Genomic DNA, 23,206 nt, shown 5'->3' on the forward strand with positions numbered 1-23,206 from the left:
AGGTGCCGCACCACGGAGCACCCCTCCCTTCAACGTGCAGGTACCCAAGCGAACTGCGACCCCCAGCTCGTCTCTCCCTCTCTGGCTGCGGGGGTCTTTTAATAAATCGTCTGAGTGTGTGGGCCCGTCTTGTAAGTAGATACGGTGTAAGTGTTTTTGAACATTGTAAATTTTGCTTGTATATTCTGCGATAAGTCTTGCTCTGTGCCTTCTTTATTAAAAATAAATTACTGGAGAAATGTTCCCAGTTCGTTTCCGTCCTTTCTTTCATTGGTCCAGCATGGTTCGGATCTGAGTTTTAGCCGCGTTTTTATACCCGATAATCTGCTCATCCTAGCCTGCACGGCTTTGGCAGTTCCGCTCGACTGCACCCGAATCGGAGTTTGTAGTCGGTAGTTGGAACCCTACCGCAGTCGGTAGAGTGACCCGGTTCGAGCAAGACGTGCCGAGGGCATGGTTCCCCGGTAGTCGAAATCGCGTCGTTAATTAGGTAAATTGGTTCGAGACAAAAGATCCTATGCTACGCGGTTGAGATATTGACGTCCACGGTCGGTTAAGCGACGCCGCCGCCCCGCGGAATTAACCGGAGCGACGGCCTACAATTCCGGAGAGTCTGGTGGGAGACGACGTAACCTCCCCTACTTAGTGGTTGTTCTCACCACCAGACCTCTGGCCCGCAACAATATATTTGTGTGTGTGTATAATATGTGTGTATATAATATATTTGTGTGTGTGTATAATATGTGTGTATATAATATATTTGTGTGTGTGTATAATATGTGTGTATATAATATATTTGTGTGTGTGTATAATATGTGTGTATATAATATATTTGTGTGTGTGTATAATATGTGTGTATATAATATATTTGTGTGTATAATGTGTGTGTGTATATAATATATTTGTGTGTCTTTAATATATTTATTTGTATATATAATGTGTGTGTGTGTGTGTGTGTGTGTGTGTGTGTGTGTGTGTGTGTGTGTGTGTGTGTGTGTGTGTGTGTGTGTGTGTGTGTGTGTATAAAAAAATATTTAACCTCCGCCAGATGGACGGAGGTTACTGTTTTCACCCCTGTCTGTTTGTTTGTTTGTTTGTTTGTGAACAGTATTACGGAAAAACCCCTCAACGGATTTCGACGAAACTTGGTGGGGGGATTAGGTATGGTCCAAGGATCATGCCATTAGATTTTGGACTTGGTGCAAAGTCCAATATGGCTGCCATGGCGGCCATTTAAAAAATATTTGAATTTTTGTTTTTGCATTTCTACATGTTTTAAGTGATTTCCAACCCCCAAAAAAAATTGTTAGAGAAAAAAAAAATTGCGCCTTTTTTTTCAAAAAAATTTCGATTTTTTTTTTTGTTTTGTTTTTTTTTGGCATTTCTACATGCGCGTCGATCTAGTTTAGTTGTTTTGACCTACAATGAATCGGATATCAGGTTCACTTAAGTGACCCAGCAGTATTGGCGGTGGAGGTTTTGCACTCTACCGAGTGCTCCCCCTCAAGTTGTGTGTATATAATGTATTTGTGTGTATAATGTGTGTGTGTGTATATAATATATTTGTGTGTTTAATATATTTATTTGTGTGTATAATATGTGTGTGTGTGTATATAATATGAAGACCACAAGGGGAAAACGAGAGATGTCACTTTTTATAAATTTCAGGGTTATTGCACCTGCCAATAGTTGGCAACATAAGGTTTCCTCTCACAATATTACTTTAACAAATAACCAGGGGTGTCACATAATTTATATGGTATAAATTTAGCCGTGCAATGAAAAAACAAGTGTTGTCAAAGCTGAACAAGTAGAAACCCAGAGTTGTCAGTACTTTACTCCTGGTTATCTCCCTTTCATTCATGTTAACTGTTCCACCATCATATTCAGAGTTGAGAAACTAAAAAATAAAAGGTTGTAAAACTTCACAGCATAAACTCTGAGCACTACAATGGCCTATTTGGTTATATAATGGGCTCCATAGTTGGTGCATATCGTGGTTCAAGCCTGGTCAAACCTTTATTGTGACTTTTATGGGACCCACGCCGTGGCTTAACGGTTAGCGCGTCTGAGTACCCATCCTCATTCGATGTACCCACTTCCCAATCCACCTGCTTCGGTATATGAGGGAGTCACATGAGGTGACTTCGGCTATCGCGGGGGTGGTTTATCCTTGGTTTCCTCTCGGTTTTCCATCATATTAAGTAGTACGGAGTAAGAAATGGAGAATCCGTCGTCATATAAGCGAAATACCCTTGAGTATGGCATTGAACACCAATCAAACAAAAAAAACAATGACCGTTTAACGTTGAAAAAAATAATCTGTGATCACCAAAGTCATGTAATGTATGCTAATAACCAACAAGCATGAATTTGCTGCACATCCTGGGTTAATATTGCATGGCAATTATTAAACAAGGGAATAACCAGTGATGTCAGTTTGCAACATCAATTCGTTCTTTGCTCTTAAATTAAATAACACAGAAGCTTGTCAAATGCTACATGCTTAATTTGATCGGCCAATGATCACTCTTCCTTTTACTGGAAAAGAAATCTATATGACAGTTATTAAACAGTCCACCAAAGTCTTGAAACTTTGTTTTTCAGTTTCTTCAAAATTGACTTATCCTGACATCTCTGATTTTCCCCTTGTGGTCTTTATATGTATATGTGTGTGTATGTAATATATTTGTGTGTGTGTGTGTATAATACGTGTGTATTATGTTCCTGTTTGTGTGTGTACGTACACACACAAACACACACGTACATTACTGATGAGCATTGTGACTTGGCAACGGTTATTCTGTTCTCTGCCACCGAAGGTGAAGGAGATTATGTTTTCAACCCTTTCTGTCTTTTTGTCTGTCTGTGTACAGGATATATCTCACAGAGTTGTGGACGGACGGATCCGGATGAAATTTTATGGACAGTGACAAGGACGAACTGATTAGATTTTGGTGAAGATCCTAATCCAGATCCGGATCTGATAATTTTAAAGTGATTCTTCACCATTGAGAGATAGGGCTAAACTAATATATGGCACGATATCTCAAAAAGGTTGTGGACGGATTCGGATGAAACTTGGTGGACAGGTTGGGTGTGTCGCACGGACAAATTGTTCCGATTTTGGTGGAGATCTGAATCCGGATCTGGATACGATAATTATTTAATTTTTGAAGTGATTCTTCACCATTGAGAGATCGGGCCAAACATGATATAGTACTGTATAGCATGATATTTCAAAAATGTAAGTGGCCTGACCATAGATCAGGCATTGCGTGGCGGAGGTGTGTGCTCTTCCGAGTGCCCTTCTAGTTTACATTTCAGTTTAACTTCCAACTTTGGCAGACGAACAAGAGCCAGATTAAGGTGGAGTTGGTGGATGAAAATTTCACTGAACTACGAGGGGAGATCGCCGGGCCGCCAGATACGCCATATGAAGGTACATCCATGACTATACAATCTCCTGTTCCATGGCTCATGTTGATGTGCCTTTTGCAATGTTTATCTCTGTTCCTTTCCTCTTTCCAGAGAAGCTCTCATTCCTTTCATTGAGCTTGACTTCTGATGAGTGACCAAAACCAGAGCTTTCTCTCATTATTTTTGTAATACTCCTGATTCTTTAAGTAATGTTGTCCTGTGAAAATAATCTTTCAAATGATTTTGTTCACTTAATTTAAAGTTAAATTACAACGTCGTCTTAAAACTTTTTTTGGTTCAAGTCGTAAAATGTTGGGTGGGGGGAGTGGGAGGAGGGCAGGATACAAGCCCATTCAAAGTTCTGGTGGAGTTCTAGATAATGGACGATAATCTAATGTCTTGACTGTTGCCAACAGACCGTGGTTCACAACGTCACAGTGTGTGACTAGCTCTCATCTATCTAAACAGATTCAAGTGTGGAAGAAAAAAAAATAGTCTTTGGGTTTTGATCTTTTGATCTCTTGATCTCGGCACATAGGCCTTCCTTTTGAACGGTCCTATATTCAGTAGCTGTGACTGTGGTTAAACCCCTTTACTGGATGCACATTATCTTCCCCTAAGTTCATTTTTTTATTTTGGGGAATAACTGGACGTCTCTTGGGATTAAGTCCGGTGAATATGGTTGCTGAAACAAAACTAAGCATTTCCATGACTTTACTTTAGCATTTCCATTTAACATTTCCATTTCCAACAGCATGCATCATTCCAACGGAGGGATGGGGTCATCCGAAAAAAGTAGATACTTTGTGCACATTGCAGGTCTCAGATGAGCATTCAAAAATATTACAACTCTCTTTAAATGCCCCCACCCACTCCCCCCCACCTCAAATTTTTTTTTCTCTCAAATAATTTATGCCTCCGCCGATGAAGTTGCTGGAGGCATTATGTTTTCAGGTTGTACGTACATACATGCGTCTGTCCGTGCTAATTAACCTCCGCCATCGAAGATGGACGGAGGTTACTGTTTTCACCCCTGTCTGTTTGTTTGTCTGTTTGTTTGTGAACAGTATTACGAAAAAAACTCCTGGACGGATTTCGACGAAACTTGGTGGGGGGATTAGGTATGGTCCAAGGATCATGCCATTAGATTTTGGACTTGGTCCAAAGTCCAATATGGCCGCTGTGGTGGCCATTTTGAAACAAGGACAAATGTGTCCAAGAGCAGCGTGCTAAAGGTTTTATCGGCTAAAAAAAAAAACAACAACAACTTCCGATATTTTGTCACGTGCCTTGATTTAAGCCAATAGCGAAACCCGTCATAATGTATTTACGATATATCGTGTATTTACGAAATAAATAATGTATTTACGAAATTACAATACGATAAATGGAATAATTTTTAAATAGTAACGTGAACTTTTCGAAACTTTAAAGCAAATGTCCAAATATATTTAAAGGTTCATGATAGACGCTCTCAAAAGGCACCGTCTATGTGAGGATGTGTACATGTGCTCAGTATTTAAGGAGATCCGGATGTTGTATATACAAGAGCCGAGTCCAAGAGATTAAGGTTTTGTCTTCACAAGAAGAAGAAGAAGAAGAAGAAGAAGAAGAAGAAGAAGGCCGAGCTCTCTATGAGCAGCGTTCGCTACGCGAGACGCTGCCAAAAATATTTGAATTTTTGTTTTTGCATTTCTACATGTTTTAAGTGATTTCCAACCCCCCAAAAAAAATTTGTTAGAGAAAAAAAAACAATTTTGCAACTTTTTTTCAAAAAAATTTTGATTATATTTGAATATTTTTTGCATTTCTACATGTTTTAAGTGATTTCCAACCTCCCCCCCCCCACCAAAAAAAAATTGTTAGAGAAAAAAACAAATTTTGCAACTTCTTTTTTTTTTAAATTCGATTTTTTTTATTTTTTTTTGGCATTTCTACATGCTCGTCGATCTAGTTTAGTTTATTCAATCGTGGTTCAGTAGAGTCTGATCCGTTTTGACCTTCAATGAATAGGATATCAGGTTCACTTAAGTGACACAGCAGTATTGGCGGCAGAGGTTTTGCACTCTACCGAGTGCTCCCCCTCTAGTTTTCTCTGTTTTTCTCTGCAACTGCTTTTCCGATTGACAAAAAATTTTCATATGTGTGACTCCTAATGTAGAATGTTTTAATAATGATGTCATACGTCATGTGGTGTGACAGCCGTGTTGGGAAAAAGGAAAAGCTTTTGACCTCTATCTCCAAAACCGTTCCATGGAAAAAATTGAAACTTGGCAAATGGCACGTACTCCCCATGGGAAACGATTTTTTTTGATGATGATGATGATGTCATAGGTGGCTTCATTATGACATCATAATTGCACGCGTCGAACACTTTATCCGATCAGAATGAAAAATTTTGGTAGTCATCCACGAATATATTGTATGGGGGAGGAAACATTGATGACGTCATCAGTCACGTGGTTCAGCAGCCATTTTTTAATTTTTTTTTTTACATAAAAGCCTTCAATAATAATGTGGATGGAGGCATATCTGTTGATGTCGCGACGTCGAAGATGGCGTTCTAGTTTGTTATTAACTTTTATATTTATTTTGTACACAAAGCCTGGTTTTGCCTTAACGGTTAAGGTGGCGAGCTTAGGATCTTAGGATCCTGAGTTTGAGCTCTTGTCATCCTGTTAAATAACACCAGGTGGGTTGACTCAGTCTGTCATCCTTCTGAGGTTGGCAAAATGAATACCAGCTTAATGGGAAGAATGAGCCAATTGAATATCCTGCGTCTGTGTAGCGACCCGTCTAGGATTGTGTCCTCAGCGAAGGAAAAACTGCTTTGGCCGCCATATGCATCTGAAGATGCGAAAGGAGTGGTTCTTCTTTTTTCTTCTTCGCCCCCAATGTCGCATTCAAGCTCTCTTGAACATCGTATGTTATCGCAATACTGTCAGACCCTGCTATTCGCAGGGGATATGTTCCTGGAAAATGCTGCGAATGTCGAATCCACGAAAATCAAGACATTGTTTCAATGAAAAAAGTGGGGATAGGTTCCTGGTGATTCGTTGATTCATGAGGGAAAAATTTAAAATCCCAAGAAAAAAAACAAAACACAAAAACACACACACACAAAAAATGTAAATACACAACCCCCCCCCCCCCCCCCGTGAATACGTAAAAAAAAAAACTTTATCAGGTAAATCTATATCACTGTATCTTGAAAATGTAAAATCGAAACGACTGCACAAATATTGTAATCTTAGTTAACGTGAGCAGCTTCATCATGCACGTTTCTTTTTCATGGCCATCGGTGGCAAATCTCTTCCCATTCGTCGTGCTGATCACAAAACAGTCTATCTCAACAACACCTCGTCTACGCGTCATGCGGATGACTCATGACAGGCTTGGCAGTCGATTTGAAGGCTCCCATTGTGCCTGTCTCACAGACCAGCCAGTTCTTCCATTCCACTGCAGGATTTTGCTTTCAAAGAATCTTTTTCTTTTGTTTTTCCGACTTTGTTTCGATGTGAGCGATTGTTAATGTCCCTTGCATGGAATTGGCTTGTTCTTGTTCTTGTTTCTTGTTTGCGTGAAAAAGAGATCCATTTTTACGGTCTACTTGCCCAATCAATATCTTCTTGTCCGCTATGTGTGTGTGTGCATTGCATGCACGTGCGAACTTCGAAACAATATTTATATCACGCATCGGACCGCACAATGCCAAGGCGCTCCCGGACTGGCATGGTCACAGGTTTTAGGTGTGCAGTCCCTAAGGACTCTTTACTTTTAAATAGGTCCAAAGGAAGTAAGCCATGCCACACAGAGAGGACTCTGGCATCATACGATTGCGTGATGTTTACGATTACCTTTATTTCAGGTGGCGGTGCTCAGTAGCAGTCTTATAGCAGACCGTTCGTAAGCTGAGAATCAAATTTTAATTTTGTAACCTGAATTTAGCAAGATTGCAACATTGGGGGACATTTAATTGTACAACTTTTGCTGACAAGAATGTAATCTTTCCAAGCTATGGTTTGAGGTTTGGCGATTGTCTTTTTTATTAATTTTTTCCCCACCCTCGTTTTTTTTTTTGGTGGAGGGGGGGTTTCTTCAGTGACGATTTTGCCAAGTTTTCGGGCAAATCGGCAGTCACCCCCATTTAATCTCGCTGCTGTCTCAGATAATCAGGTAAAACGAGATAGTAGTAGTCTCCGTTCGCTGTTGCATCCTTTGGAGCAGCACACTTGAACAACATTTCAATTAGTTGTAAAAACAAACAAACAAGTGAAACATGTTGATGCCTCTGACCGTTTCTGGCACGGAGGAAGTCGGCTCTTTGTACTCTGTTGAACACTCTGGCTCGTACTTTCGTCTCCCTCAATTCTTCGTATTATTATTATTATTATTTTGGCTGCTCCCGTTTGGGCTCACCACAGCGGATCATCTGTCTCCATTTCGCTCTATCCTCCACATCTTCCATTGACACTCCAACCGCCCACATGTCCGCCCTCACCGCATCCATAAACCTCCTCTTTGGCATTCCTCTTCTCCTCCTACCTGGCGGCTCCATCCTCAGCATCCTTCTCCCGATATACCCCGCATCCCTCCTGTGCACATGTTCAAACCATCTCAATCTCACCTCTTTCACTTTGTCTTCAAACGTCTGACCTGCGCTGTCCCTCTAATATACTCATTTCTAATCCTGTCCATCCTCGCCACTCCCAACGAGAATCGCAGCATCTTTTAACTCTGCCACCTCCAGCACCACCTCCTGTCTTTTTGTCCAACCTTCTCTCTCTCTCTCTTTCTCTCTCTCTTTCTCTCTCTCTCTTTTTCTCTCTCTTTCTCTTTCTCTTTCTCTCTTTCTCTCTTTCTCTCTTTCTCTCTTTCTCTCTTTCTCTCTTTCTCTCTTTCTCTCTTTCTCTCTTTCTCTCTTTCTCTCTTTCTCTCTTTCTCTCTTTCTCTCTTTCTCTCTTTCTCTCTCTCTCATTTCCTTCATTCATCAGCTCCTCAAAGTACTCCATCCACGTTTTGAACACACTCTCCTTGCTTGTCAGCACATTTCCATCTGCATCCTTTATCACCCTGACCTGCAGCAAATCCTTCCCAGCTCGGTCCCTCTGTCTGGCCAATCGGTACAAATCATTTTCCCCTTCCTTTGTACCCAACTTCTCATACAGCTCGCCATATGCCTTTTCCTTGGCCTTCGCCACCTCTCTCTTCGCCTTGCGCCGCCACTCCTTGTACTCCTGTCTACTTTCTTCATCTCTCTGACTATCCCAATTCTTTTTCACCAACCTCTTCCTCCTTATACTTTCCTGTACTTTCTCGTTCCACCACCAAGTATCCTTGTCTTCCTTCCTCTGTCCAGATGTCACACCAAGTACCTTCCTATCTGTCTCCCTCACCACTGCAGTAGTTGTCCAGTCGTCCCACACCTCTTTACCACCATCCAACACCTGTCTCACCTGCTCCCTGAATTTCACGCAACAGTCTTCCTCCTTCAGCTTCCACCATCTGGTCCTTTGTTCAGCCCTCACTCTCTTCCATAACCTCACCACCAAAATCATCCTCCAAACCACCATCAGATGCTGTCCAGCTACACTCTCCCCTGCCACCACCTTACAGTCTCTAATCTCTTTCAGGTTGTATCTCCTGCTTAAGATGTAGTCTACCTGTGTGCACCTTCATCCACTCTTGTATATCACCCTGTGCTCCTCCTTCTACTTAAAATACGTATTTACCACCACCATTTCCATTCTTTTTGCAAAATCCACCACCATCTGCCCTTCCACATTCCTCTCGTTGACACCATACCTACCCATCACCTACTCATCATCTCTGTTCCCTTCCCCAACATGTCCATTGAAATCCGCTCCAATCACCACTTTCTTTCTTGGATACACTCTCCACCACTTCATCGAGCTCACTCCGGAAATCTTTTCTCCTCCATCTCACACCCCACTTGCAGGGCATATGCACTGATGACATTCATCATCACCCCTTCAATTTCCAACTTCATACTCATCACTCAGTCAGACACTCTCCTCATCTCCAATACACTCTTAACATAATCCTCCTTCAGGATTACACCTCCGCCATTTCTCCTCCCATACACACCATGGTAGAACAGTTTGAAACCACCTCTGATGCTCCTGGCCTTACACCCCCATCCACTTGGTCTCTTGTACACACAGTATATATCTACCTTTCTCCTCTCCACCATATCAGCCAACTCTCGCCCTTTGCCAGTCATTGTACCAACATTCAAAGTACCAACTCTCACCTCCACACTTCTGCCCTTCCTCCTCTCCTAATGCCTCTGGACACGCCTTCCCCCTCTCCTTCCCTCCTTCGCCCAGCAGTAACACAGTTTCCACCGGTACCCTGCTGGCCAACAGTATCGGTGGCAGTCGTTGGTAACCCAGGCCTCGACCGATCCGGTATGAAAATCCGGTTTATGATCCGCATATTGATTTGGCACAGGTTTTACGCCGGATGCCCTTCCTGATGAAACCCTCCCCATTTATCCGGGCTTGGGACTGGCGCTGATAGTGCACAAACTGTGCAACCACAGTGGCTGTGTTTTTGTGTGTTTGTCTACCTCAATGATGTGTTTAAAAAAGAAGTGCTGCATTCCTGATCCAAATACTGAAGATTATGTTGGCACACAGCTTCCTCGTTCAGTTTCTCATCGTCCACAAAAGCATGGCATCCATTTCCCCCAAACATTTCTGCCGAACACGCAAGTCTTTGATTGTGGATGTTATTATTTTGAGAAACTCGACACATATCAGTAAACAAGCCGGTAGGCGGACATGGGTAGTCGACTACCCAATATAACCTGACGCGATGGGCCTGTTCGATGGGGAATGACCTGAGGATTAAGCACAAGAAAATTCATGATTCCAGCTTCAAGGGTTAATGCTAAAGATTGTTTCTTCGTTAAAATACCCCCACATTTAGAGGTTTTTCGGCCGTTGCTAGGCAACGGAGGGGTCCATGGCAATGGTTCTTTCTCACACATAACTAGGACATACCATGAACCTACCATACTAGTTTCATGTATATCTGACTCATAATCTCTGAGATATAACGAACTTCGTTTTTTTATTGTTTTCGACCAGGGTTCATTCAAAGTCTATCTTCTCCGACAGTTTTCATAGGATCCGGCTGGAAATCTTTGACAATATGGCTGAATCTACTGCCCACAGTCGCTCGTGGCCCGATTTTTGATTTTCGGAAAAAATAAATTCTTTATGATTTTTCAAAAATTTCAAAGTCCCGTTGCTAGGCAACAGTGGTGTCCATAGCAACGGTTCTCATTTGCGCACAACTAGGTCATGGTATGAACCTACCAACCAAGTTTCATCGAAATCGCCATTGTATTAACGAAGCACTGGACCGAACAGAGGGACAGATAGACAGACAGACAAACATATCAACAGAAATCTATCTATAATTCCAGCAGTGTATGTGTGTGTGTGTGTGTGTGTGTGTGTGTGTGTGTGTGTGTGTGTGTGTGTGTGTGTGTGTGTGTGTGTGTGTGTGTGTGTGTGTGTGTGTGTGTGTGTGTGTGTGTGTGTGTGTGTGTGTGTGTGTGTGTGAGAGACCACTGTTTCTCGACAACCACTGGTCCAATCTAATTGAAACTTGCCAGATATATTGCTGGGGAGCTGAGGATGTGCCTTTTCAAGGTTTGATATTAATCGGACAAGTGCTTCCCAAGTTATGGCCATTTATTTTCCAAACCAATGACGAGACACGTTGTTGCGTGGGCGTGGCCGATGGGGAAGGGAAGCTCAGCCGCGTTCCCCATTACGGGTTACAACGTTCCCCATTACGGGTGACTTCCGGAGAGTGATGACCGTGTATTCTAATAATTTCTCGATTTCTTATGCGCATTTATAGATAAACACAATGCCCCAAGTTATGATCGTTTTCATATTAGACGGTGCATAAATTTCGGTAACATCAGAGTGCTGGTATGCTCCGAACCAGGAAGTAAATTTTTTTCTCTCTCTTCTCTTCTCTTTTTGTTTTTCCTTGCCACGACATTGCGAAAAGGTAAAATACTTTGGCGCTAATTGAATAATTGGGTATTAAAACTAAATTGCGAATAATCGTAACTGCGAATAATATTGTTGCGGTATTCGCGCCCGCCGGCGTGCTGACGGCCACGTAACTCGAATCGCGGCACGTCGCCCACCGGACGGACAATCCAGTCGTGACCCTCTCGGACTAACGCCGGGAACCAGTCACGGGTGGACCTTTCGGTCTCACCGCGATCGAGCCAATCAGCCCCCGCGTGGGATAGGGTTGCTCGCCAAATTCGACCTACCTAAGTACCCACGCGGAGGGTAGACCGGGCGATCGCACCTCGCCGCAGGTCGACTTCGGACACGGGCCACTTAAGCGACCCGTTCCGTACTATCAGAATAACCGAGCGGTGTTATCGTCGACCTCGACGGTTCAATTAATTATCGGGCGTATTCAGCCCACTACCAACCCTTTACGTGAAGCAAGATGAGGGTTCAATGGGAGAAATGACGAAGCGAAGCGGGAAACAGTTCAACAATAAAGCACATTTATTCGCGACGAACGGAAAGCACACATATTCAATTCCACCAAAAGCACACAGAAAAAACACAATTCCATTTACACAAAAAGCAAATATAAAAGCGAAAACAATGCAGAGCTAATACCGACTACCGAGCACACGGCAACACTTATACAATTCTACTTCACAGACGGCGCCGACAACACATACCCAAAACCAAGGAAAAGAAATACCCTCAGGGATGAGGCGGGCCTGAGGCCGAGACCGGGTCGCGCCTACCCGTCTGGTGATGAGACGCGGAGCGGCGATGGCACCGCAACCCGCGGGCCTCGTGGACGGTGTCTGGTAGGGGGTGGGAACGGGGCCCCCTTGGTCGCACTATCTCAGCGCGGGGGGAAACAGGAGGGGGTTTCTGATGCTCGGGGTATAGAGGATCTTTATTATCCCTGGTGTGCGTCTCCACCTCGGCCAGGTCGCGCTGCCGGCCTTCCTCGGGCGTGCAGCTCCCGGCACCGTCGCGAGCACCCCCTCGTCTGCCTTCGCCGCTGCCGCCTCTCCGCCTCTGGACTCTCCACCCTGGACTCTTCTTTGGGCTCTCCTCGTTCGACTCTCTTCAGCTTCTCCAGCTACTGCAGGCTTCGGGCTCCAGACTTCCACACTCTCTGACTGACGAACACCGTCCTTTTATCCCCCCGTAGCTTCGCCTTTGACCCCCTCCCTTTGACCTTTCACCTCGCTCCCCATTGGCCCGAGAAAAAGTGGGCGTGAAGGCTTTTTGATCCACAAATTTGCATATATCGATCGTTCTGGAGGCGGCGCCAAATCGCCCCTCGCTCACCGATTGGACGGCAAAAAGTGGGCGTGTGTCGTTTTTGATCCGTTTTTGAAGCACAAAATCCGTGATTTTGTACACGCTGTTCAACGTGCGCCCTGCACGAGTCCAACACCGGTACCCACAGCGGGGCAAGAACGGTGGCGATGCTACGGTTGCGAGGTGTGACGTGAAGGTCGTGGCGGTTGTGGTGAAGCGGTGTTGTGGTTGGTGGTTGATGTTGTGGTTGTGATCATGGCGGTTGGTCCAAAATAAAGATAGTAAAAGAAAAACGGCTATCCTGAAGAGTCGCAGCTCGCATAAATGACATGTATTCCCACTAGACAACGGGTTTGGACCTAACTACACATGTACTTACCGAGATACCTCACCTAAGGGACCTGAATGGTGGTTTGCGAATTTGGTAACCACAACACTACCCCCTTCCCTTTTTACAGACTCGTCCCGAGTCGTCAAATTTTCGTGTGCCATCATGTGTAGTTTTCCCCTAGTACATTTTACCTACGGATCCCTGAGTGCGACATTCATGGTATTCGTGTCCCCAAAATAAATAACCTGAGGGCTGCGTAACTATCTAAACAAACTCACTCACACGGACGACTTAAATAAAATTGCCGGCGCTAAGACAAACATGCCGGGGGCGCACTCATATTTACAGTACATCTTAACCTTAACTTACAAATTTTACACTAAACCATGGCCCAGGATCACTGAACTCTGCAAAAGAAAAGCAGTTAGCAGGGAGCCAGGCTGCTCGCATGCAGTCTCTGACTCAAACAATGCAGGTGACAGGGAACGTGGCTGGCTGCTCACACGCAGTCCAAGGCCTTCCCTTTTTGAACTGAATGCAGTGAACCACAACGGTGCATGGGCTGCACAAACGTAGTCTCCGTGCCAGCTCAAGTGGCACACGCAATGAGCACAACGAATGAATGGATGAATGGATGGACGCAAAACACGGTGCACGGGCTGCCACTGCAGGCCCGTGTTGTCGCTGCCAACAGGGCAGTTCTCGCAGCTTGCAAACTGTTGCTTTCTGATCCTGGCGCACATGGCAATGAACAGGGGGGGGCAAAGCAAAATTGAACGGGGCTGGTGAACATGGGCAGTGGGCATGGCATGGCAAAGGTGAGCAGGCAAACTCAGCCCGCAGAATAAGGCCGCTGCAGGCAAACACAGCTGGCAGATGAACTGGCCGGCACAGGCCTTGAAGCAAAACACGGCCAGCCGATGGCACAGGCCTTGCAGCAAAACAACAGCTGCCGATGAAGTTGGCCGGCCTCCGCCTTGAAGCAAAACACGGCCAGCCGATGAAGTTGGCCAGCCTTTGCCGTTCAATGGAGGTTGGTGGAGGGAGTGCGGTGGTGCTGGCCACTTGGAAGGCAGGCTCGGACCTACCTACCCGTCTCCCTCCCAACCTATCGCCTTTGCCTGTCACTGTACATACCCACTCCCTTAATTTGTCAAACCCCAATTTAGCCCCAACTTAATTTTTTCCTGTTGTTTTTATTTTTACTCCCCCACTATAAATCGTCCCCTAACCCCCTTTATCGTCCTTGTTCGGCTAACCTATCCTGTCACCTAGCCTACTCCCAACCCCTACGTTCCCTTCCCGGAGGGGAACAAGGGAGAGCTAACGTCCTGTGCCGAGGCCCAACGAAGCCTCAGAATGGCCTCCCCAGAGTTCGGCGATCTATAACCAAAGTGGGTCCAGCGGCCCACAACGAGAGCGAGGGGATGGATGGTGCGGAGGGGTACATCTCCTGATCTACCCTAACCATTTAACAGTTAAACTACCCCGGGGCTTTCAACAAGCGCCTCTCGCTTAAACTATTGGTTCTAACAACCCAGATTCCCGTCGCCTGTGTTGGTGTCCTCACAATTTCGGGCCTTGCCCCCCCAGTTTTCTCTCCGTGCCCTCACACGGTCTCATGGCTGGGACACGTGGCTCCCTTTTGGCAGGCACGACCCTCTGCCGAATCTCCCGCTATGGCACCCCCGGGCACTACACTGCCTCCGAGCCTACCAGCTCCCTAACACCGGGGAGTGCCCCCCATGGCACCTCCCCTGAAACGCACACGTGGCAGGCCGGCCTCCCGGGCCCCTTTCCGAGGGTCACCCGTGCCCACAACACTGCCCACGCGGCTAATGGCGCCCCGGGCCCCCGCACCAAGCAGGCGCACCCGTGCCCACTACTCTATCCCGGCCCCCCATGGCCTACCGCGGCCGACTAGCCTGGTGCCCGGGGTACCCACTCAGCGATACTCACCTTTCGCAGCCACGCTCCCAAGCCCGTCAACAGGGCTCCTGCACCCCTCCAAATGGGTTTCGAGCCGACACACCCACCAACAACAAAACGACCTCCATTTTTCAATTTAACTAACCCCCTAACTCACTCTACACTGACCCCGGGGTCCCTTGGGCGGGAGTCACTCCTCCCCCCAATCACTCATCGCACCATGCATTCCCCATTCGCTCCACTCACACAGACCCGCTGGCCTCACTCATTCACCAAGCACATGTACTCACCTCACAACCCACAACTCTTCAACACACACACCGCTGAACTCTGCCATCCTCCTAACTACATCCCCTAACTAACTCGTGCTCCCACGTCATCCCTTAAACTACAGCACGTTCCTTTTAACACTACGTAGCTAAACTACGTCCCCTCTACACACTCACAAGTCTGTCCTTGTCTCCTAACTCAAAATTAACTTTTATTTCCCCACCTAAAGCTCATCTAAATCCCTCTAACTCATCCATTCCACGGACTCCATGAGGACTTACCCCTGCCCCATGGAGTCGGTCTAGCTAAGCTAACCCTTCCCCCTAACTAGGTTCCATCCTGTGCCCCGGGTCAAGGGGGTCTTCCACCCCTTGCCCAGGAATCCTGTGTACCCGAAAGTGAGGCTTGCCCTTTTTTTTTTTTTTTCCATGCGCAGCACCTGCGCGGCAACTCAGAGCTCGCGCACTTTACACCTGCCCGTGACGTCATGCAGCTGCACGTGTTCCTCGTCCCTCCTTGGACGGTGCCATCCGGCAGAGATACCCCTCCTGCCGGATTCCAACCCCACGTGCAGCCATGACGTCACCGTGCGCAGAAAAAAAACAAGCCCCACGTCTCGAGGGGTTCCCCACGCGAACACATGTGCTCTGCCCGTTGGAGCTTAACACACACGATCACGTGGAGAACCCGTCCGGTCCAAATCCGTTTACCTGCCTAAACTTTGTCCGTCCGCGGGATCGGCAAATCCACCGCGTGCGTTTCCGGACCGGGACTTCACTCTCGCAAGCGAGCACGTGGTGGTCTCGTGCGTTGCACAGCACGAACCGCGTGCTCACTGCTGGGTGAACCCGGCACGGTCCCCAAAATAGCTACAGCCGCTACTCGGCTTTCTCTCCTCTGTCGCCGTCGTCGTCTCCATTCCACACACGCATACCTGCGTGTTACGACGCACACAGTCCACACCATTAAACTCACACGGGGAGACGCGGCTGCGTGCTCCCGCATGCCAACCGACATCTCCCTCTCATACCACTCTCTCACACACACGGTCTCCCTTGCATACGGCCGTTCACTCACGCGTGCGGGGGCACTCACCCGCGGTGCCTCACTCGCACTCCGTGCCTCATCCACACACGCGGGGGCACTCAACCGCGGTGCCTCATCCACACACGGTGCCTCACCCACACACGCGGGGGCACTAACCCGCGGTGCCTCACTCACACTGGCCGTTTCACTCACACACACGGCCTCACTCACACACGGTGCCTCACCCACGCACGGCGTGCTGGGAAGCACGTACTCCGGCACCATCGCCACCTCACCATTCACACACGGGGTCGCTTCCACACACGGGGACGCACTCACACCTTGCACCACACACACAGGGACAACCACACTGGGGATTTGTGTCCCCACAAGGGTCTCCGGGGCCTCTACACCCCCCAAGCTCTCCGTGCACCCGTCCACAGCACCCGTCCCCTCAACCTCGCGAAGCACGACCGAACTCACCTGGTCGTGATCCGCCTCAAGGGGGCATACTCCCTCCCCTTGTTCCTGGAGGAGGCCATCCAGCTGCTCGCACTGGGTCTCTACCCAGTCCGCCAGCTCACCCCCATTATCCTCCACTACCTCTGTGTGTGTGTGTGCGTCACTTACCCCGTCTTCCTCGTGTAGTCTCTCCTCTATAGTTCCCTTCCCGGCTATCGTCACTGCCAACTCTTCACCCTTTACCTCCCTTGTCTCCACTATTATTATTTCCTTTGTCACGGCCTTCATGCCCGCCTGCAGGCTTCGGCCCATGTTCTGCGTCTCACCCCGCAGCTTTTTCATCTCTTCCCTCATTTGCTGTGTATTCGCATCCATCGTCGTTTTCACTTCATTTGTATTTGTATCCATCTTTTCATCCATTTGTTGTGTATTCGCATCCATCGTCGTTTTCACTTCATTCATTTGCTTGTTCATGTCTTTCATTTCGTTTTTCATATTCTGCACGAGTTCCATAACGTGCTGTATTGTCACCTGCCCTGGCCACTCCCACTGACTACATTTAGTGGTGGAGTTATAATAAAAAAACCGACCAGATGAACGGCATCGATGCCTTTCCCAACCTTCTGGTACGGGTTTCTCTTGCACGGTGATCTCGTCCTGAGCCATGGATTCTACATTACTATTACACATACCTAATCCACCCGGCACCCGCTCGCCTTGAGACGCCATCTTGCTTCTCGTGAAGGGTTAATTTAGCTCGCTCGTAATTTGGAGGGAATCGGGGGTCGCTTCTCTCACCCCTGGACCGATTCCCGTGAATTTAGCCGGAGACAGGAGAGCCCGTTTTCCTGTTCTCCGATACCAGTGCCGAGAGGAGGGCGATGAATTTGTATCGCACGACCTGACACCAGTGTTGCGGATTTCGCGCCCGCCGGCGTGCTGACGGCCACGTAACTCGAATCGCAGCACGTCGCCCACCGGACGGACAATCCAGTCGTGACCCTCTCGGACTAACGCCGGGAACCAGTCACGGGTGGACCTTTCGGTCTCACCGCGATCGAGCCAATCAGCCCCCGCGTGGGATAGGGTTGCTCGCCAAATTCGACCTACCTAAGTACCCACGCGGAGGGTAGACCGGGCGATCGCACCTCGCCGCAGGTCGACTTCGGACACGGGCCACTTAAGCGACCCGTTCCGTACTATCAGAATAACCGAGCGGTGTTATCGTCGACCTCGACGGTTCGATTAATTATCAGGCGTATTCAGCCCACTACCAACCCTTCACGTGAAGCAAGATGAGGATTCAATGGAGGAAAAGACGAAGCGAAGCGGGAAACAGTTCAACAATAAAGCACATTTATTCGCGACGAACGGAAAGCACACATATTCAATTCCACCAAAAGCACACAGAAAAAACACAATTCCATTTACACAAAAAGCAAATATAAAAGCGAAAACAATGCAGAGCTAATACCGACTACCGAGCACACGGCAACACTTATACAATTCTACTTCACAGACGGCGCCGACAACACATACCCAAAACCAAGGAAAAGAAATACCCTCAGGGATGAGGCGGGCCTGAGGCCGAGACCGGGTCGCGCCTACCCGTCTGGTGATGAGATGCGGAGCGGCGATGGCGCCGCAACCCGCGGGCCTCGTGGACGGTGTCTGGTAGGGGGTGGGAACGGGGCCCCCTTGGTCGCACTATCTCAGCGCGGGGGGAAACAGGAGGGGGTTGCTGATGCTCGGGGTATAGAGGATCTTTATTATCCCTGGTGTGCGTCTCCACCTCGGCCAGGTCGCGCTGCCGGCCTTCCTCGGGCGTGCAGCTCCCGGCACCGTCGCGAGCACCCCCTCGTCTGCCTTCGCCGCTGCCGCCTCTCCGCCTCTGGACTCTCCACCCTGGACTCTTCTTTGGGCTCTCCTCGTTCGACTCTCTTCAGCTTCTCCAGCTACTGCAGGCTTCGGGCTCCAGACTTCCACACTCTCTGACTGACGAACACCGTCCTTTTATCCCCCCGTAGCTTCGCCTTTGACCCCCTCCCTTTGACCTTTCACCTCGCTCCCCATTGGCCCGAGAAAAAGTGGGCGTGAAGGCTTTTTGATCCACAAATTTGCATATATCGATCGTTCTGGAGGCGGGGCCAAATCGCCCCTCGCACAACCGATTGGACGGCAAAAAGTGGGCGTGTGTCGTTTTTGATCCGTTTTTGAAGCACAAAATCCGTGATTTTGTACACGCTGTTCAACGTGCGCCCTGCACGAGTCCAACACCGGTACCCACAGCGGGGCAAGAACGGTGGCGATGCTACGGTTGCGAGGTGTGACGTGAAGGTCGTGGCGGTTGTGGTGAAGCGGTGTTGTGGTTGGTGGTTGATATTGTGGTTGTGATCATGGCGGTTGGTCCAAAATAAAGATAGTAAAAGAAAAACGGCTATCCTGAAGAGTCGCAGCTCGCATAAATGACATGTATTCTCACTAGACAACGGGTTTGGACCTAACTACACATGTACTTACCGAGATACCTCACCTAAGGGACCTGAATGGTGGTTTGCGAATTTGGTAACCACAACAATATGCAAACTTTGGGTCACGCACGTCCGGGCACACGAGAGCGAAGAAACGGCCTGTGTAGTTGTTGTTGCTCGCGGTTTGAATATTTTTTATTTTTTTTTATTTTTTTTTTACGTGCATGTCCTAGTACTGATAATAAGGGTAGAAAAAAAAATCTCATTTATTTTTTGATTTTTTTTTTTTTCGACTAGATCAACTACATAATAAAGAGACGGGATATGTGTATATAAACCAAATCAAGCCCATGTGGCGTTACACGCTATGTGCGCATGCACACCACTTCATGTCCAATTCAGAATAGCTTCTGCGGGCCACACTCGAGTATTTTTAGGACAGGATTTTTAAAGGTCGCAAGTAAAGGACAGTGGAGCTGTCAACCATTGTTTCACCCTTTTTTTTATGGGCTCACTTGAAGGACATACCGTACAATCATTTACTTATGACCATGCAAACCTCGTCGATTTAACGATGTGTTGAACCCCCTAACTTGATGGAGGAGCAAGACACAGATCGCATCCCATAACAGCCACAGCTGTGCGAACTGTGAGCAACAATGGCCGGCTGCTGCATGAGCACATTCTCTCCGCCTTGCTGCACATCAGCCATAAGGTGGGATTGTGGTCGGGCGTAATAATCAAACCTAACTCAGCCCTTTTGTGCCCATACACCAGGTGCCCTTTACTTGAGACCTTTAAAATCCTCAGTCTTTAAAGTAGACTCGAGTGTGGTATGCTGAAGCCATCAGGGCCGGAGCTGAAGTAGTGCGCATGTGCACATAGCGTTTAATGCCATGCTGCCTTTATCGGGTCGGAAGGGCTCGTTTTGGTTTTACAAACCTGGCATACAGGTTGCTGTTGCTACTTCCAAGTTTTTTGTTGTTGTTTTTTTGTGTTTTTTTTTTTTTAACAGAAACGCTCCTCTTGTAGGATGTCATCACTTCTTTGGCATCTCTCCTAGGTTATTTGATTTCGCATAATGGCAAGCCTGCCACTGCCTTAGTGGTGGGATTGCTGTCATGCCAAGAGCACCACCGCATGACTGCCCTTGTTCTCTGCAAGCCACTCTGAAGACCTTAGAATACCTCTGCCTACACATTGCTTGTCAAGGCTCTCTGTCCCTAGCAGGGACTGCAATGCCATTTTGACAAAGGATTCATCTTCCATCTCCTTTACAGTCTACATTTAATATAACCGGAAAGGTTTTCATAAAATCTCTCTGTCTGTCCTGTTTTCCCGCTCTCTGTCTGTCCGGCTCGCCAGCTCTGTCTGTCCAACTCGCTCTCTCTCTCGTTTATGAACTCTTGTTTTGTTTTTTTTAATCCCCCCCCCCACCCTGCCTATTTTGTTCTTGCTCCATCTGCACTGTCATTCCTCACTCCTCAGACCCTCTCTCATCTACTCAGGACACAAGTGTACTTCCAGTAATCTCTTGTGAAACTCCGATCTCAGTTAATTGTTCACCTCCACTTCATTTTCTTTTATTTTTTTTTTCCTCCTGTTTGTCAAACCACCTTCCCGATTCATTTCAAACCCACTTTTCTTTTCTAAGTTTTAAACTAGCAATACCCCACCACCTCATCATATTCCATTCCTACCTCTGATCTTTTCTTTCACAATTAACCATCTTCCTCCAACCTGCAGATCATTACGTTTCCTTCCCCGTCCTCTCCTATTCCTGCTCATCCGGTCCCTTTTTTGTTGCTTCCTCCGATTGTGCATCTGCCCCACTGCTAGTATGTTACCGTATGCATGTTGTTTATTTATATTTTTATATATATATATATATATATATATATATATATATATATATATATATACAGCCTGGTGTTGGCGCAGTGGTTAGGGCAACGGCTTGGGATCCAAAAGGTCCTGAGTTCAAGCCCCGTTGGGGCACTGAATTAATACACCAGGGGGTTGACTCAGCCTGTCATCCTTCCGAGGTCGGCGAAATGAATACCAGTATACTGGGCCGGTGTATACCCCGGTTAAAATAGGTATACCATACCCCTGTGTCGTAAGAGGCGACCAGAGTTGCGTCAGGAAGGGCATCCGGCGTAAAACATGTGCCAAATCACTATGCGGATCATACGGATGATCCGCTGTGGCGACCCCTAACGGGAGCAGCCGAAAGAAGAAGATATATATATATATATATATATATATATATATATATATATATATATATATATATATATATATATATATAGATATATATATATATATATATAGACATATATAGACATATAGATATATATATATATATATATAGACATATATATATATATATATATATAGACATATATATATATATATATATATATATAGACATATATATATAGACATATATATATATATATATATATATAGACATATATATATATATATATATATATATATGTATATATATATATATATATATATATATATATATATATATATATATATAGACATATATATATATATAGACATATATATATATGTATATATATATATATATATATATATATATATAGACATATATATATATATATATATATATATATATATATATATATATAGACATATATATATATAGACATATATATATATAGACATATATATATATATATATATATATATATATATATAGACATATATATATAGACATATATATAGACATATATATATAGACATATATATATATATATATATATATATATATAGACATATATATATATATATATATAGACATATATATATATATATATATATATATAGACATATATATATATAGACATATATATATATATAGATATATATATATATATATATATATATATATATATATATAGACATATATATATATATATATATATATATATATATATAGACATATATATATATATATATATATATATATATATATATATATAGACATATATATATATATATATATATATATATATATAGACATATATATATATATATATATATATATATATATATATATATATATATATATATAGACATATATATATATATATAGACATATATATATATATATATATATATATATAGACATATATATATATATATATATATATAGACATATATATATATATATATATATATATATATATAGACATATATATAGACATATATATATATATATATATATATATATATATATATATATATATATATATATATATATATATATATATATATATATATATATATATATATATATATATATATATATAGACATATATATATATATATATATATATAGACATATATATATATATATATATATATAGACATATATATATATATATATAGACATATATATATATATATATATATATAGACATATATATATATATATATATATATATATATATATATAGACATATATATATATATATATATATAGACATATATATATATATATATATATAGACATATATATATATATATATATATATATATATATATATATATATATATATATATATAGACATATATATATATATATATATATATATATATATATATATATATATATAGACATATATACATACATACATACATATATATTGTACCCTCTTTGACTTTTGTAGAGAATTTTTTTTTTAAACCTTGACAAAGCAGCAACTTGCAATATCAGTGGACAGTTTCTATTGGCAACGTTTTATCTTCCGGAGAGGAATTTTTAAGAAAAATAAAATTTTGTCCGTGGCTTGTTCTGCCCTCCTTTCCTCCATCGTAGGCCTCAAGGAAAAGAAATATTCTGCTTAAGTTTTACGATTTTTGGCTTGCAAGTATAAATGAGAAAAGTAATTTCCTCGACA

At 44.5% G+C, this 23,206-nt stretch overlaps 1 protein-coding gene across 3 annotated transcripts in view; it reads left to right on the plus strand.

The window, feature by feature from the left end:
* UBE2K (ubiquitin conjugating enzyme E2 K) overlaps positions 1-23,206 on the plus strand; it is a 35,006-nt gene that overhangs the window by 1,728 nt on the left and 10,072 nt on the right. The window contains exon 2 of one of the 3 annotated variants that reach the window (XM_085864118.1): positions 3,349-3,442. In XM_085864118.1, coding sequence (XP_085720244.1) covers positions 3,349-3,442 — 94 coding nt within the window. Of the gene's footprint in view, positions 1-3,346; positions 3,443-23,206 lie in introns of those variants that run through there. The other 2 variants (XM_085864119.1, XM_085864120.1) reach the window with 2 other exon arrangements.

Source organism: Eptatretus burgeri, chromosome 18 (assembly GCF_056783735.1).
Source record: "Eptatretus burgeri isolate ZD-2024b chromosome 18, Ebu_testis_v1, whole genome shotgun sequence".
NCBI lineage: Eukaryota > Metazoa > Chordata > Myxini > Myxiniformes > Myxinidae > Eptatretus > Eptatretus burgeri.